The sequence below is a fragment of the Pseudorca crassidens genome, chromosome 12 (assembly GCF_039906515.1).
Source record: "Pseudorca crassidens isolate mPseCra1 chromosome 12, mPseCra1.hap1, whole genome shotgun sequence".
In the NCBI taxonomy this organism is placed as follows: Eukaryota; Metazoa; Chordata; class Mammalia; order Artiodactyla; family Delphinidae; genus Pseudorca; species Pseudorca crassidens.
Window position 1 is genome coordinate 82,494,735 of NC_090307.1, and position 18,926 is coordinate 82,513,660.

Below are 18,926 nucleotides of genomic sequence, written 5' to 3' on the forward strand. Positions count from 1 at the left end.
AAGCCCAATGATACGATTCCTGACCAATATCTCATCAACAACTCACTCTTAGAATTGTTATTTTTATACTGATTACATGCTTGTCTTATTTCTCTGTATAGGCCACATGTCCTCAACCATAGACAAATCAAAGGGCCTATTTATGTGATTCTCTCTCTTTTTCTGGCTTTCTTGTTTCTGGCAATAGCACCATCATTCTGTTGTCCAGGTTAGTAACCTCAGAGGCATGTCTGCATCCTCTTCTTTTTCCTCACTCCCACTCACTAATCTCTAATCAGTCTCCAAGTCCTAGCAATTCCTTCTTCCTTTTCTTTTCTTTTTGGCTGCGTTGGGTCTTCGTTGCTGCACTCAGGCTTTCTTTAGTTGTGGCGAGCAGGGGCTACTCTTCGTTGCGGTTCACGGGCTTCTCATTGCAGTGGCTTCTCTTGTTGCAGAGCACGGGCTCTAGGGTATGTGGGCTTCAGCAGTTGTGGCTCAAAGGCTCTAGAGCACAGGTTCAGTAGTTGTGGAGCATGGGCTTAGTTGCTACGCGGCGTGTGGGATCTTCCCGGACCAGGGCTTGAACCCGTGTCCCCCTGCATTGGTAGGAGGATTCTTGACCACTGCGCAACCAGGAATGTCCCCTAGCAGTTCTTTCTTTTCAGCCTCTCTGACATCTTTTCTCCATTTCCATCATCCCTTTCATCTAGACTCTTCCAACAGCCTCATAACTGGCCTCCCTGATTCCCAGCTCTCACGGTGAGCTCATCCTCAACACCAGTGCCGGATGAATCTTCCTGAACTACAGCTTTATTCAGAGGACTTCACGATTTTAAAATCTCCAGTGGCTCCCCATTGTCTTTGGCTTAGCATTCAAGGCTACATAGGTGGGAAGACCACAGGTTTTATAAGCAAACTGATCTCTGTTCAAATACCAACTCTGCCCTGTACTAGTTGCAGGACTTGGGGCAAGACCCTGACCCTCTCGGAACCGGTTTCCACATCTATAAAATGGGGGTAATAATACTCATCTGGAAAGATTATTGTAAGGTTTAAGCAATATAATGTAAGCCAATCCTTTGGCCATCCATCATAGGCACTCAATAAATGGCATTTTTCCTTCTTCTGCAAGCCAGTGCCAACCTATCTTTATCTTTACAACTTTATTCTCCCTCCTTGGCTGTTCTCCAAACACAATGTCCTGCCCCTGTGTCTTTGGAGCAGCTGTTCTCTCTACTTGCTTTGCCTTCCATCTTTGCCCATAAAATCCCCTATGTCCTTTAAGGGCTACAGTCATGAAGTATTCCGTGACCAATTTCGTCAAATATTGTCAGAGGCATGCCAAGGGGGGAGATGAGAGTATGTTGCCACTGACATTGTTTAGAACTGCCAGCTTATAGTGATAATAAAAAGCACACAGACTTCTAATTTTGTGCCACTCTATCTGATAATACCTCCCTTCTCAGAATTCAAAAAATCACATAGCATAATTTATAAGGTATTTAATATACTGTTTAATATAATTCAATACTGGTTATAATTATAGTTTTTTCTGTTCATGTTTATTATTATTTATTAAATTGTAAACTTTTTGAGGGCAAGCATCATAACATATACATTTTTGTTTCCCCTACATAATATCCAACACCACAGTTTCTATACAATTAATGTTCTAGATAAATGAAGAGGTTAATACCAACCACACAGACCAAGTTAATATGTAACCCATCTGGCATCCTGAGGTCAAGGTATTTTTTTTTAAACCTCTTGAGTGAGCACTGACTCTGTGCTAGGCAGTGTACAAAGTGCTTTACGTACACCATTCATTATTAAAATGTATCAAGGTCCTACTCTATCTTAGGCACTGTGCTAGGCCTTAAGAACACATTAGTGAAAAAGATTATTTACTTACATAATGCATGGTAGTCAGAGAGATTAACTAATTCACCCAGGGTTATTCAGCTAGTAACTGGGGGAGCCTCAACTTGAAACTGTATTGCCCTAGAAACTATGGTCTTATCCACTATATTATATTTCCTCTGTTGTGAGCTATAAACAAGCCATAGGAGACTGGTGATGGCCCAGTTTGACCACACTCTCTTACACAAGCAATGGTGGAATTCTTTTTGAGGATAGGGATTTGTGTTTTCATAAATCCTAAATGGCTCACATAATGTTAATTCTAAACCCATACCAACTTCTGATGGTTACTTAATAAATACTTACTGGACAACTGCCTTGATAACTGTACAATCCATTGGACTTCTTTATAACTTGGGAATTTAAAAAAATTAATTCACCCATAAAAATTTAACCATCAATAAGATCTTATTTCTCCCAGCCACTGTCAAGTATAAATTAAATTACCAATATTAACTGGTGCATTATTCCACCTATCTTCCCAGAACACTTAACATGCCCACATATGCACCCCAGACACACACATAACTACAGTCTGCAGAGCATGCAGTTAAACCTAGTCCTCTTATCACAGAAAGGCCCCAAGAAGCCCACATAGGCTTTTATCAAGAGCAAGAAGTGTAGTTATAGCAATGATAACACAAACTATGAAAAATAGATTAAAAGCATTTTACCTATCCACCAGCAAAGGTTTTCAGGTGTTCTGGCACTGGATGGTACACTACTTCTACAATCACTTTACTCTGAAATTGACAGAGAAATATAAAGGAGAAAAATGGGGGTGGGGGGAATTCACTTAAAAAACAGTGTTACTATGAGCAGTATCAATAGGTATAAATAACTTGCCTGCCAACAGATTAAATCAGAGTGTGATGCAGGAAGAACAAGACATAACAAATGTTCTTGAAATGAAATAAAACTAGGCAACGTCTAAAAATAGCATCAGATGACTGATATATGTACAAAACTCATCAGTAGTGTGTTTAGGGCCAAGATCATTGAAAAGCAGGAAAGTGTGAACACAAAATTAAATCACAAATCTTTCTAGATCTGGGCATTGGAAGAACCAAAAATAGCCAACTCTCGAGGATAAAGCAGTTGTTTTCTGATGAGTTTGAGCAGTGGAGACCACCAAATCACTAGAAGAGGGAGGGGGAAGTAGGGAGAAATTTAATCAATGTTGGGAGCCATTCAGCCCAAAACAGAAGGGTTTTGTTGTTTATTTGTTTGCCTGAGTGGTCTAGCTCTATTATGGGCTGGTTTCCAGATGGGAATTCCTAAGAGCAACCAAAGGCACACTTGGGCTCACATCGCAGCCTCTCTTGTGTATAACCCACTTATGTATTTCTTGGGCAACAAATCCCATGGTCAGATTGTAGAAGCCTATTGTTTGATTGATTGATTGATTTTCTTGGCCACGCCTTGCAGCATGTGAGATCTTAGTTCCCAAACCACGGATCAAACCCCTGCCCCCAGCAGTGGAAGCGCAGAGTCTTAACAACTGGACTGCCAGGGAAGTCCCAGAAGCCTATTGTTTTATTTTTTTATAAATTTATTTATTTTTTAAATTTATTTATTTTTGGCGGTGTTGGGTCTTCATTGCTGGGTGCGGGCTTTCTCAAGTTGCAGCGAGCGGGTGCTACTCTTCCTTGTGGTGTGAAGGCTTCTCACTGCGGTGGCTTCTCTTGTTGCGGAGCACAGGCTCTAGGCCCACAGACTTCAGTAGTTGCGGCACACGGGCTCAGTAGTTGTGGAGCACAGGCTTAGTTGTTCCTCGTCATGTAGGATCTTCCCTGACCAGGGATCGAACCTGTGTCCCCTGCATTGGCAGAGGGATTCTTAACCACTGCACCACCAGGGAAGTCCAAGCCTATTGTTTTAGATCAGGGTTTCCCGACCTCGGCAATACTGGCATTTAGGGACAGATAATTCTTGTTGTGGGAGGCTGTGCTATGCATCGTAGAGTGTTTAGCAGCATCTCTGGCTTCTACCTATTAGATGCCAGTAGCAACCCCCATTCCCAGTTGTGAAAATCAAAAATGTCTCTAGATATTGCCCAATGTCCCCAGGGTGCAAAATCACCCCAAGTTGAGAACCAGTGGTTTAAGGGATGAAGAGATGATCATCCAGCCCAACCTTGCACCATACAGATGAGGAAACCAAAGCCCAAACACACTGAACGCCTTGCTCAAATATACACAGCTGGTAAATGGCGGATCTAATCCAGGAACCCCAGGTCATCACTGTCAATAACTCCACTATAGGCCAACTTTAGTCATTTGCATACCACCATCATGATTTTGCTATATCCAATGCCATTTAATTTTTATTTATTATTTTTATATGAGTTGATTTTTTAACTTAATAAATCTATTTAAAAAGGAAACAGGGCTTCCCTGGTGGCGCAGTGGTTGAGAGTCCGCCTGCCGATGCAGGGGACACGGGTTTGTGCCCCGGTCCGGGAAGATCCCACATGCCGCGGAGCGGCTGGGCCCGTGAGCCATGGCCGCTGAGCCTGCGCGTCCGGAGCCTGTGCTCTGCAACGGGAGAGGCCACAACAGCGAGAAGTCCGCGGTTTCCCTGGCAGTCCAGTGCTTAAGACTCCGTGCTTCCACTGCAGAGGGCACGGGTTCAATCCCTGGGGGAAACAGGCATATAAAGGAAAAAAAGTCAGACATAAAAGGTATGAAGGATCATGGTGTCAGAGGGAGAAATTTGTGCTCAGTTATTTTATGTATTTTTTACTTATTTATCAAGCACCCACACTGTGCCTACCATGTACCAGGCACCATTTTAAGTGCTGTACATACATGAAATCTTTTTTCTTTTCTTTTTTTTTTTTTCTTTTCTGGCTGTGCCGTGGGCATGTGGGATCTTAGTTACCCGACCAGGGATCAAACCCGTGCCCCGGCATTGGAACCATGGAGTCTTAACCACTGGACCACCAGGGAAGTCCCCATACATGAAATCTTTTTATCTTAATAACAACCTAAGGGAAAAAGGGAAAAGGGAGTGTGGGGTGGGGTTGAGGCCCAGGAGAGGACCCTGGAGGGTGAAGGGAAAGGTGTGAGGGGCTGCCAAGGTGAGAACCTAGAGGTGGGAGGGGCTGGGAAGGAGTCCCAGCAGGGCGAGCTGGGGCCACTCCGACACCAGGCAGGGCAGGGCCTCTGCTAAAGACTGATGCCACTGAGCATCAGCCACTGAAGTTAATGTTTTTCCCTTAAAAACCAAGTTGAGAAGCACTGGAGGCACACACACCACATTCTGCAAACGTTACGTCAGTTCATCTCCAAAAAAACATAAAAAGCTATTGGGTAATATTTTAGGAATTTTTGAGACTTTTTATGTTCCCATGACTAGTTCATAAATAAATATAAAACTTTAAAAAACGCACACACACTTGTAATTGCTGAATGAAAATGCCAAGTGTAAAACTGCTTTATTACGTGTTTTGCCAGCTCCTCGTGTTTCTTCAATGCTTGACTTTTCAAAAACAAGTTTTCTGGAAAATATTTTGTCTTTTACACTTTCCAGTTTTCACAGATCGAGAGGCTAATAAAAATAAACAACTTCAGGAAATTTAATGGGTGTTGTCATGTTTGGAAATGCTAGGATTTCTAAGAAAGAAATTTTCATGCTTTGTCCTTAGTGATGTGACAGCATTTATGTGGAAATCCATCCATGGTCTGTTAAGATGGGTCATACCTGAGATCACCAAAGTATCCAGGTACCCAAAGGAATACTGATGCAAATGTATTTTAAAGGAATACAAAAATGATAAAAATATGAAGCTTAGTAACTAAGAGCAAGCACTTTAGAGTTAGACAGCATCATAGTATCATGTCCTAGTATATACTGGTGTTACATACCAGCATTACAGGGTTATTGTGGAGATTAAATGAGATGTCATATAAAGGATTTAAGGAATGAAATACTAAATATATTTTAGCCACTATTATTCTAGTATGAAGCAGAATAAAATAAATAATAAGTTTCTTAGAAGTCTGAGGGTTTTCACATCTTTGCTTTGATGAGTTTTGAATCCTGGAACTAATTTCCATGTGGGGAGGTACTTGTTCATTCTTCTTAGCTTAAGGTTGACCTGTCTTGAATGGCTCTAAGTCAGCAATTCTTAAAGTGTGGTTCATCAACTCCTGAAGTCCCAAAGACCCTTCCAGAGAGTCAGCAAAGTAAGCACTATAATTTCAGTGACAGTAATTCTAACTATATTAATAACAGTAAAACTAATTTTGTAATCTCATATCTTATTTCATAATTTCATATTAGTAAACATAATACTAATTGTCTAATACTATTTTTGTTTTTCACTGTGTTGACAGTGGCATTGGTGGTGCAAAAAGAACAGTGTAGATAACATGACTGATACATTAGCATGATCATGGCAGTGGTACCAAAGTGTACTGGTTGATGTGTTATTCTTCACTACTATGTGCTCACAAGAAGAAAAAAAGCTAGTTTGATTTGAGAATGTGCCTGACAAAGCAGTACTCTTATTAAATCCTGATCCTTGAGTACGTATCTTTTTAATACTCCATGTGATGAAACAGGAAGTATCCATAAAGCACTTCTGCTGCATATGTAAGTACGTTGCTGTATTGAGAGAAAACACTTGCACCACCGTTTGAGTTAGGAGTTGAACTAGCCACATTTTTCATGGAACACCATTTTTGCTTGAATGAATGACAGACAGACAATGGTATTCAGGTTTGGGTATTTGGCAGATATTTTCTCAAAAATGTATGTAGCAGGACTGTCACTTTGGGGCTTCTCTGGTGGCGCAGTGGTTAAGAATCCGCCTGCCAATGCAGGGGACACGGGCTCGAGCCCTGGTCCGTGAAGATCCCACATGCCGCGGAACAACTAAGCCCGCGTGCCACAACTACTGAGCCTGCGCTCTAGAGCCTGCGAGCTACAACTGCTGAAGCCCGTGCCCCTAGAGCCCGTGCTCCGCAACAAGAGAAGCCACTGCAATGAGAATCCTGCAAACCACAACCAAGAGTAGCCCCCGCTCGCTGCAACTAGAGAAAGCCCGCGTGCAGCAACGAAGACCCAACGCAGCCAAAAATAAATAATTAAATTAATTAATTAATCTTAAAAAAGACCAAACTCATTAAAAAAAAAAGACTGTCACTTCAAGGAAAACAATAGACACTGTGGTTACCAATGATAAAGTTGGAGCTTTGCAGTGGAAATAAGAATTTTGGAAAACTCAAATCCACCTCAGTGAGCTTGATAGCTCACCAACACGTGAAGACTCTTCTGATGAGAGAGTGGTGATATTAATGAATGGGATTTTTTAATATATAGTATAATGACATGTAAAAATATTTGGAAGATCTGCATAACTTAGGGAACTAGTATTTTCCAAATGACTGATACATACTGTGAAAGACTCAATCACAAAAAAACAATAAAAAAGAATCAATCACACATGGGTAAAAGAGCCCTTCAAGTGGAAGAAAGATCAATGGATTTCCTTGATATGGTTTTTGATTCCACATTGCTATCACTTGTTGAGTTTTGGTATGTTATCAAGGAAAAATACCCTCAACAATCAGAAAAGGCTGTTAAAATATTCCTCCTCTTCCCAACCAAATCTTTGGGAGACCAAATTTTCTTCATATATTTCAACCAAAATGAAACATGACTACATTGAATGGAGAGGCAGATATAAAAATCCATTTTCTGCAATTAAGCCAACATTAAAGAGATTTGCAAAAATAAAAAATAATGTCACTCCTCTTGCTCATTTTTTTTTGATTTGGGAATATATAGTTATTTTTCATTAAATACATTATGTTAACATGTAATGGGTTTATTATAAGTATTTTAAATAAATATTTTTTTTCAGTTTTAATTTTTAATACAGTATATATCTAAACCCCTATAAACTAAAGGTTTTTGAGATCTTTGATTTTTAAGAGTGAGAGATTCTGGGACCAAAACGTGTAAGAATCACTATTATTAATAGTTCTCCAAACTTGGGCTGGTCTTCTTTGATTATTCACAGGAAGATAGTACTTAGGGCCACACCTGTAGTAGAAAATGATCACTTCCTAGTCAGGTTAGGCAGGGGAACATTGTGAGGAAAGATCTTCAGAAAGTAGAGTTAGCATTGTAATAGTTCATTCTTACAATAACAGGCAAGTCTAATGGAGTAGGACCATTGAGTTTAAGGAAGGCAAGACAAAGACCTTTGGGGAAAGATAGGCTGCAAGTCTGTGTCAAGGAAGAATAAATAGCTGAAACAAACTTTTTTTTTTTTTTTTAGAGCCCCCAGGGTAGGGCAGGCAGTGTAAACATGGCAGACCTGTGTCTTTAACCACAAGAAGATCACATAAATCATGATCTTCCAGTGTGATTTTTTAAAATTTATTTAATTATTTATTTTTGGCTGTGTTGGGTCTTCCTTGCTGCGCGTGGGCTTCCTCTAGTTGCGGTGAGCGGGGGCTACTCTTCGTTGCTCAGGCTTCTCATTGCGGTGGCTTCTCTTTGCGGAGCACAGGCTCTAGGCACGTGGGCTTCAGTAGTTGTGGCACGTGGGCTCAGTAGTTGTGGCTCACGGACTCTAGAGCGCCGGTCCAGTAGTTGTGGCGCATGGGCTTAGTTGCTCCACAGCATGTGAGATCTTCCAGGACCAGGGCTTGAATCTGTGTCCCCTGCATTGGCAGGCGGATTCTTAACCACTGCGCCACGAGGGAAGTCCCTGTGAGCAGTTTTTTTCCTTTATTTGTCAACATAAACCCTTTCTTTCGGGGCTGCTGATCTCCAAGGCAGCTGGTCCCTTATATCCCTGAGTCGTCAGCATTAAGATGCTGGGTTTCTGAAGTCATCTCTTCTCCTATGGCTCTCTAGGGCTCCATCTCCTGACTGCTTAGCTCTCGCGGGGGCTCAGACTCAAAATCCGTGGCTGGAGGAATGTCCTCAGTCCCCTTGGAGACCACCTAAGACTGAGACCCATCGAACACAGAGAAACGCCCCAGCCCAGAAGCGGGAGCGAGGCCAGGGTCCAGGCGGTGCCTGAGGTGAGAACGAGGCTGGGGGCGGGGCCTTGTCCAAGGTGCGCGTGAGGCCACACCCCGAGGTGAGCGTGCTGGGGGCGGGGCCACACCCCGAGGTGGACCTGAGGCCCGGGGCGTGGCTGCGCCGGGGAGCTGCCCGGACCGTTAGTGATGAGCCCAGCGTCTCCACAAGTGGCGCGCGCAGCGCAGGCCTTGAGGCCGTCGGCGCCTCCTGGGCGTCGCTGAGAAGACCCACGAACCGCTGAATCCCTCGCGGGCACAGCGAACAGGTGCCCCCGCGCGACAGAAGCCGGCAAGGGGCGGGGAGAGGGGGCGCGGCAGGAAGCTTGGGGCGGGGTGCGGCCGGCCCGGTGAACTGAAGGAGCAGAGGCTGGCAGGAAGTACCTGGCCGGGCCGTGCGGCGCGCGATGTGGAGCCGCCGTTGCCGCCGCCGCCGCTGCTGCTGGGGCTGCCGCCGAGTCGAGAGACGTGGAGCTCAACAGGGCGGATGAAAACCCGTTGCTCCCTCCTTGCAACATCCCTCCCGCTTCGTGCCCCCTCAGTCTTCCCTTCCTCAGCCTTTCCTTTGCCACCCATTCCTCCTCCCCAGCGCCCTATGAGCAGCTGAGCCCGGGGGGCGGGGGAGGGGACCCTCGCCGCCGGCGAGCGGGAGGGGCGGGGCGAGGCGGCGGGGCCCCTCCCCACTGTGGCCTGGCGCGCGCGGGCCTCGTCTGCCTTGTGCCTCGGCCTAGCCGGCCGCGCTTCAGCACCCTCAGAGCCGAACAGCGCCTGCTGCACCTAGCTGACCGCCGCGGTCGCAGTCGTGAGTCCTGCCGCCGCCGCCCTCATCTCCTTCCCCGGGGCCCCGCGGAGCTAGAACTGGCGTTAGAGGAGCTGGCGTTGCTGGCGGCCGGGGAACGGCCGTCTGACCCGGGGGAGCATCCTCAGGACAGGCCCGGGCCTCTAGCCGAGGTGGCCGGACTGCAGCCGCCGCCGCCGCCGCCGCCGCCCGCCCAGGATCCCGAGCTGCTGTCGGTGATCCGGCAGAAGGATCTGGTGTTGGCGGCCCTAGTGGGCAAGGCACTGCTCGAGAGGAACCAGGACATGAGCCGGCAGTACGAGCAGATGCACAAGGAGCTGACAGATAAGCTGGAGATGAGGACGTCGCTCCGGGGGTGGGTGGAGGACGGGGAAGGGACAGCTACCCATGGTAGCTTCGGAAGCCACTCACCTACCTCACCCCACCTCACCCCTTCGTTGCTCATCCTACCTCGCAGAAAACCGCCTGGAAGGGAGGTGGAATGGGGGTTATGGATTATCAGACGAGGTCATTCATGGAACCCACCTAACTTTCCCACCCTGCTCAGCAAATGGGTCCATGCAGGGCTCCAACCGCCGTGGGCCGTTCTATATAGGTACTACACACAGCATCTAAAGTAGAGCTTACAGTATGGCTAATTTATACAGCACTGAGGTGATGCCTGCACACAGAGTAATTAGAAAGCCGGGCATATGCTCCAGGCTTAAAACATGCTCCAGGTTTTCAGAGAAGTAGTTAATCGCTAATCAGGGTGTTAGCCTAAAGCTTTCCAGCTTTGGAGTTAACGCCCCTTGTTTTAATTTCGCAGCAGCTAGGAAGGAAACAAGTGACCCCAAAGGAGCTTTAGATAGCCTTCAAATAGTCAAGGATTAGGAGGTTTGGTTCCATTACAGAAATCAGGCCACCCTGGGCTCATCACGTGACCAACGGTTATGGATTTAATTTGGACCGCAGTTTTTATATGTATTTAAACAGTACTTTTCTGTTTCTGTTCTGGGTCTCACACATGCAACTGGATGGCCAAATGCAACCTATGAGAACCGTATAACTTTAACTTGTCCTTTTCTGCCTGTACATTTACTGTTGTTACTCAGTTTGGTTGCAGCCAGTTCTTATTCTTAGTTACAAGAGAATAGTACAGTCCTGAATAAGGTCTGAAATTGACCCTAGTCTGGTCCCATATCACTGCTACTTGTTGAACGGTCAGAATATAGGTTCAGAAACTTTTGTATAATAAGAAATGTGTCTGTAGTCCAATGACATATCAAATCAGGGAGAAAAAAGGAAACCAATGAGTACCCTGTAGTTCACTTGAATGCCTAGTTGTAGTTAATTAGGTTTGCCAGTTGATGAACTCCTGAGATACCTCTCTGAAAAGTGGTTTGTGAAACCTGTAGGTAGACTGCCAAAACACAACTCAGTGAACTGAATTGTTGAATTTTCACTTGAGGTAGAGGCCTAGAAATAAAAGGTGTCTTCTTAAAAAAAAAAAAAAGATTCAATTACAGTCTCTATATAGAAGTACTACTGCATAGATGTATGCTTGTGATTTCAAATTCCTTCAGTGAGGGACTTGATTAAAGAGACAGCTAACTTGAAAGGAACATCGTATCAGTCAGTTTGATTGGTGATAGATTTCAGGGTAATCCCGAGCGTGCAGTTACACACATCCTGGGTTCCATTTGGAAACTTTATACATATCCTCAACAAAGGAAAATGATCTTCAAATTCTATAACAAGAAAGGTTCTGTTGTAAAAGAATAAGTTACATTTGACTTTTTGCTGTTGACTTGATAGACAATAATAAAATAGTTTAAAACTCTTATTCAACTATTTTAGGGCTTGCCTGGTAGCACAGTGGTTAAGAATCTGCCTGCCAGTGCAGGGGACAGGGGTTCAAGCCCTGGTCCGGGAAGATCCCACATGCCACGGAGCAACTAAGCCCGTGAGCCACAACTGCAGAAGCCTGCGTGCCTAGAGCCCATGCTCCGCAACAAAGAGAAGCCACTGCAATGAGGAGCCCGCGCACCGCACCGCAAAGAAGGGTAGCCCCCGCTCGCCGCAACTAGAGAAAGCCCGCATGCAGCAACAAAGACCCAATGCAGCCAAAAATAAATTAATTAATTTTTAAAAAAACTATTTAAAAAAATCTTCACTCCTCTCAGGTCAGCATATGAGCTCTAGTGTTAAAAGTTTATTTTAATTTCTGGAGGTTGGTTGCACAACACTGTGAATGTACTGAACCAATAGTACACTTAAAAATGGTTAAAATGGTAAATTTTAGGTTATGTATAATTTACCACAATTTAAAAAGTAATGTTTTAAAAAGTTTATTTTTAAAAAGTGAAATATTGATCAATATTAATGATTGATGAGATGGTTCAGTTATACTATTTCTGCTAGGTATGTCTGAAAGTTATTAAATTTTAGTTTTTTTAAAAAGTAAACTTAAAAATATCTTATAAAGGTATTGTCATGAGCTCCTTGTTAATTCTTTTAGTATTAATGAGAGTGACAGATCTGATTCACAGGGGACTATTTCACTTGATTCCTGCAAGTGAATTTTCCCTTGCAAATGATGCCTGCAAGTATGTTTTTTAAGCAGCCTTGATTTTAGAATGTCTGCTTGGACAAATTCTTTCTAAAATTTAATACAGCCACTCTGCTAGATTTTCAGTTAAATTCAACATTTAGCAGTAGAGAACCAGCCCTTACTTTAGAAAGCATTTGTAATTTTCTACAAACTATTAGACAGTGGAGTCAAACACATTTTCTCATAAGTTAGTTTGAAAGATAAATACATGAGTGGACTTTGAGAGAATGTTGGTTTGACTGTTACATAATGAGATTGGTTTTAGTCCCATCTGCTTCATTATGACTTCAAAATTGGCACCTTTCTAAGTTCAGGACCAACAAGTCATTTTCAAGATCTTTTCTACTTATTCATTGGCTAATATTGAATACCTCTCCAGTTCTGTACGCCAAACCTAAGCTTTTGTTTTGTCATTTAAAACATAAGGTACTTGATCTTATACTGCTCTCTCATTAAAGGCATACTCTTTAAAGTCTTTATTGGCTTAAAGACTAACATAGAAGTTTTTTAGTTATGTGTCTCTTAGGGTTAAAATGAAGATTGAATTAATTTGAGGGGCCGTAAGGTTTTGGTCATTTTTTCCACCCTTAAACTGACTATACTGTATTTTATTCACTCGCTGAATCAAATTTTCACATGCTTAAAGATCTAAAGGCATTTTAAAAAATTTATTTCTTCTGGGCTTCCCTGGTGGCGCAGTGGTTGAGAGTCTGCCTGCCGATGCAGGGTACACGGGTTCGTACCCCGGTCTGGGAAGCTCCCACATGCCGCGGAGCGGCTAGGCCCGTGAGCCATGGCCGCTGAGCCTGCGCGTCCAGAGCCTGTGCTCCGCAACGGGAGAGGCCACAACAGTGAGAGGCCCGCGTACAGCAAAAAAAAAAAAAAAAAAAAAATTTATTTCTTCTGCATACACAATTAGCCCTTTTGCTTTTAAAACATATCCAGCCAGGTCCTTAGTTTTTTTCCCCCAGAATATGAACTAAAACAGTAACTTGCATTTATACACTTTTTTCTTCAGAGATTATATATTTAGTTTTTAAAAATACGTGTTTAATATCCAGGATCCCCCTTTTTCCCATTCTAGCTGATAGTGAATTATCCTTTACTGCAAAGGTAGTCTTTTCCCTTAATTACATTTTCTTCTCCCTTCCCTAGGCCAATTCTCATGATTCTAGCACTATTTTTTTTAAAGAGGCAAAACAAGTAAGGTGAAAATGATTACATAATGAGGTAGTAGATTTAGGTAAGCAAACGCAGGGGTCCTTATTTGCATTTGGTGCTTGGTCCACTTAAAAAGTAGTATTTTTTCTTTGTATTTTTCAAGAACCATATACTAGACTTATGAGAATAGTATTGCTTTTTTGGTTCTTTGTAGAAATCTGTTTCTGTAACAACCAATTTTAGGTAGGCTAATAATACTAACTTGTTTTTTTCAGAGTTTGAAATAAACTTTTTTTTTAGAATGGTTTTAGATTTACAGAAAAATTGGAAAAATGGTAGAATTTCCATATGCCCTGCCCCCAGTTTCTCTATTATTAACATCTTACATTAGCATGGTATACTTGCCATAATTGGTGAACCAATACTGATATGTTATTATTAACTAATGTCCTTAGTTCATTCAGATTTCTTAAACTTTGCCTAATGGCTTTTTCTGTTCCAGGATACCACCTTACATTTAGTTTCTGGATCTTCTTAGTCTCTTATTTGCTGTAACAGTTTCTTAGATTTTCATTGTTTTTGATGACCTTGACAGTTTTGGTATTTTTTTCTTTTTTTATTGAGGTATAACTGACATACATTATTTTATTAGTTTCAGGTGTAGATATTAACTTTAAAATACCATATAACCCTGAGAAACAAAGAATAGCATGGGCAGAGCCTAACCTCCACACTTGTTGATTTTCTGCCTAGAGTTTACTGGTTAATTTAGCACTTAATTGAAAATATAACTCTAGGAGGAAACTTTCTTTTCTCAAAATAGACAAAAGGCTAAATTCTGTATGTTCATTAAGTTTTGATTTTTTTTTTTCAAAGTATGGGGAAACCTGAATTGGGAAGTTTGTCACGTGTCCAAAGAAATGTAAGGACAGAATAGACTGATCAGCACCACCTGTCCTCAACCCTCCCCCCCAAGTAGATTAGACTGGTTTAGTTACTTTGTTGGGCTATTCACCAACAGCTGTTTGCTGAATATTTTTAAGTCTCTCTGTTCTTTTAGAAGAGAAGCCTGATTTATCTGGCCTCTCAGTAGCACTGATTACTGAGTTCTTGCTGTAGCCTTCTGCTTGATCTTTTCCATTTTGGAAAAACTCAATAAAAGCAAGTGTCACAGTTTTAGGATTGCAATTAGCATTTGCTTCTGCATTTCATCTTTCTGAAGTTTGTACAGTGACTAAAACATTCTCATTTTTGGAAGTTCAGCAAAATGAGGAAAGCATAGATCAGAAAATTCTCATGCTGAGGAGTACAAGTCCCTCTCTTGTCATTCCTTTTCCCATGTGTTCCAAACTGAGGCCGTATAAAGTATAACTGTAATGTGACTTTTTCAACAAATCGAGTGGCTATATCCAAATTAGTTATTCCCTTGAAGTGGTCAACTTTGGAGGGCATACATTTATTTCAGGGAAAACTGCCTTTGCTTAATGTGCTCAGAATTTTAATTTTGGATCACTGTTTTTCTTTTGGCACATTATTCTGACTGCTCTGTCACAGTAAATTTTCATCTTTGGGGGGTAAATTACACTTTAAGAAACATTCACAAGTCACTCAGATCAAATTAGGGGAACAAAATGGCAGGATGAAATAGAATAATCTCTTTTTAAACACATCTCAGATGTGAAGTAATGGGACTGTTTTTCTTGTATAACTATATACTGCCCCCTAAGACTTTCCAAAAGAGGCATTCCAAAAAACATTTGAAAGGTGAGAACTTGGGTAGAATAAGAGCGTGGTTTTCCAGGGTGAAAAGATGTCTGAGTACTCTGAAGGAGAAGATTAAAATGCTCGTCTTAGGTTGTTGAAACAATCTCAGTACTTGATATCAACCTTCAGTGCATCCGAATTTCCTGTAGAACCTAGATAGGTAAGTAGATAGATAGATAGATAGAGAGATAGGTAGATAGATGCATCCCTAGGCCTCATACCATTCTTAACTGTATCACAATCTTTGGAACTGGTGTTCAGGTAGATATATTTTAAAAAATACCAGAGATTTTCTGACAGCACCAAAAATTGAGGACCATTGCTTTACATTTCATATATATTTCATATACTCCCTGAGGTACAGAGTTGACTTTTTTGTACATACTGTCCTTTGTAAGTAGGGGAACGTACTTGCCTCTGTAAAGAGGCATTTGTATTCTCTCACAGAAGCAAAAAGATGTTCTCATTTCCTTCAATCCAAAAGAGTTCTTTTCTATTGAGCTGCTGCTTCAAACCATCTGTACTTTTCCTACATACCATTTGTCACACTGTACAACTTACTACTTTTATCAGTCCCACTAGAATGGAAACTCCATAAAGTCAAGGACCATGTCTGTTTTGCTATCACTATGACCCAGCACAGTGGCTAGCCCATAACAGGCACTCAAGAAGAAAAGAAAGGATCAGAAATAAATATGCAAGGCTAATAGGCCATGATTTAACAAAAGTAGGCCTGAACCTGAACTTGCCTTAATGATTTTGAAATACAATGCTATATATAGCAACAAATATTTATTAAGTTGTGCGTTAGAGCACTAAACAGTCAAGTGACTGAGGCACCAATCCCAGTTCTCCCATTTGGTAGTATAGACCTTGAGATTGTTACTAAAACTCTTCTGTTGCTTCATTTGTATTGAATAAGAAAAGGTGGTTAATCTGAAGGATCTCTGTAATTCTTTCTATCTCTGAAAATTCTGTGATTCTAAGTGCCTGGTATTATGCCAGGCACAATAGCTGACAGCAAAAGAAGCTTTCTTAAGGACTCATTGTAAGTTGTTTAGATGTATATTTCACCAACTAAGAGATGACTTACTAAATTTCAAGTGAGTTCCTAAGTCTAGAACCCCTATGCCCAAGGACAAGAATAAACATAATAACATTAAGTGTTTTCTGTAGGAAAGGCATTCTCTGTGAAACCAGCCTTCCCTTCTCTAGAAGAAGGGAATATTTTTGCAGCTGTGAAGTGTGCAACTTTTCCTACGTGACAGTGTTTTGTTGTGCTGATGGACTAGGAAAAAGAGAAGTTAGGAGAGTGGAATTTTTAACAGTTTTGAAATCCTCTTCACTTATCACTCAGCAACTGGAACAAGAGAAACGTGAACTAAGACGATTTGAGAACCAAGAAGGGGAGTGGGAAGGATGCGAAGCTGAGCTGGAGAATGATGTGAAAGAGCTTCAGGATGAGTTGGAGAGGCAGCAAGTTCATCTATGGGAAGTAGATGGAGAACAAACACAGGCTGTCCAGGAATTATCAGAACAGAACCAAAGGTTATTGGCTCAATTCAGGGTGAGTTACAAGCTAAGAGTTTATGGAATAAAATAATAAAAGTTGAAACAGCTTTTGTGTAATGTCAACCATTTATATGGTAAGAGTAGTTCTGATTTTTGTTGCCTTGGGTATTGATATCAACAAATGAAGTATTTTTCACCTATAAGAATTTCAGCTGTGGTGAAATAGGCATCAGGAGAAAAGACCCTTGCCTGTCATTAGCCAGCTGTGAGACTTTGGCAATCACTTAACTTGGGAGTTTCCTCATTCTTAAAATGTAAGAGTTTGCTTAATGATTTGATGTTCCTTATAGCGCTAAAAGTCTATGATTCTTTCACCTAGAGAAAATCTATTTCTGGTAAAGCTATGTTAATGCATTTAGTTCAAATGTTAAACAGTGCCATCTTTAAACTGAAAAGCTTGGGGAAAATTTCTAGAGCAAATTATTTTCATTGACGTTACATTTGTGAATATACATTTCATATTATTTAAATATGAAAGGAGGCATGTGTATCTGTGTTTAAAATTTGTTCTCTTTATTTCCACATTAAGTAAAAGTTCCTTTTGGTACCTTTATAAGGTGGTGTCATGGAAGTAATAATTAACCAAAGTCAAGACTGTAAAATCATTGCAAAGAAGGTGTTTGAGGGGTGGATAGGTGGAAATCTAATTTAAATACAGAACATACCTTTTAACAAATGCATGAATGTTGTTAATAATTCCCTGGTCTCTAAACCCACCTAGTTTTGAAAATTAAGAGCTGGATTTATTGTTGTACCTCAGTCTTTCTCATGTGTTGAAAATGAGTTCAGTTACCAGAGGAAAAAAAAGAACTTCTACTCTGATCTCATCCCTAAGCACTAACGTTCTCATGAGAGCACTGCCCTTGTCTGCATGGTTAGTGTTTGGTGCTTAGGTCTCTGGGAAAGGCTTAGCTAGAGCAGCATATGAAGTTATTTCACTAGTTTGTTTCATAGTTTCTTCCCGTGGGCACCCTGAGACTGGTCAAAACCTTCATGCCTCACAAGGAAGTGCAAAGTAAATGCTACCACTAGAGAAAGGGAGAGGAAGAAGGAGAGGTACAGAGGAGAGGATGAACAAGGGGTCCTGGAGGAGATGGGGTAGGGGAGGGGGGAACCTAATAATTTGGAAAACAGCTAGTTGCAGGAACTATCAGAATGTGTGTGAAGGTGAGAATTCAGGTAGTAGGTGGAGCTAAAGATCTTGCCTGCAGGTTTCTCAGCTAGGGAATCAAATCACCATTTGATTGGCTGGAAAGGAGGAGCTGGACAGTTCTTCAAGAAGTCATTACAGGGCCAACTCAATAGCCTTTCTGACTCAGTTCTAAAACCTCTTTCATGGATTTCCCTGGCGGTCCAGTGGTTAAGACGCCACGATTCCACTGCAGGGGGCACGGGTTCGCTCCCTGGTCGGAGAGCTAAGGTCCTGTATACCGCGTGGCTTGGCCAAAAAAGTAAAGAATAAGACCTTTTTCAGCAACTGGGGAGGGAATCTCTATTCTCATAAGATTTTATAGGTTTTTGAGTCTTCATTCATTATTCATGAAAGATTAACCAAATAGGCCTGGCCAGATTGATTTATTTGTTCAAAAACACTTATTTAATACTTACCCTGAACAAGTGTTTCTTATGGAGACATGAAAGGAATACAAGAAACCAGAACAATTTAAGAGGAAATTATTCCTGGGAGCTAAGTTCATGTTACAAAATAATGTGAGCAGAAGCCAACTCAACTCTGCTTTCTGATCTGGTGAAACGTAGGTGGCCGAGAGAGAGACAAACGGAGAAAGCAAATATTAGCGTGACGTAGAGAGAGCACTCTGATCTCTTTACCACTCTGTGATGGAAGTAGTGGTATTTATCCTTTATTTGACAGATGAGGAAACTGAGCATCACAGGGGTTTTTTATAGTTTTGTAAAAATATTTTTATTGCAGTATAGTTGACTTACAATGTTGTATTAGTTTCAGGTTTACAGAAAAGTGAATCATATATATATACACACACACACACTTATCCATTCTTTTCAAGATTCTTCTCCCATATAGGTTATTACAGAAAATTGAGTAGAGTTCCCTGTGCTATACAGTAGGTCCTTA

At 41.7% G+C, this 18,926-nt stretch overlaps 1 protein-coding gene across 1 annotated transcript in view; it reads left to right on the top strand.

Moving 5' to 3' along the window:
• Positions 1 to 18,926, top strand: part of LOC137204070 (uncharacterized) — a 70,473-nt gene that overhangs the window by 27,169 nt on the left and 24,378 nt on the right. Inside the window, exons 3-4 of the mRNA XM_067701396.1 lie at positions 9,304 to 10,336; positions 16,617 to 16,826. Of these exons, the coding sequence (XP_067557497.1) occupies positions 9,304 to 10,336; positions 16,617 to 16,644 (1,061 nt within the window). The 3' untranslated portion in view covers positions 16,645 to 16,826. The remainder of the gene's footprint in view (positions 1 to 9,303; positions 10,337 to 16,616; positions 16,827 to 18,926) is intronic.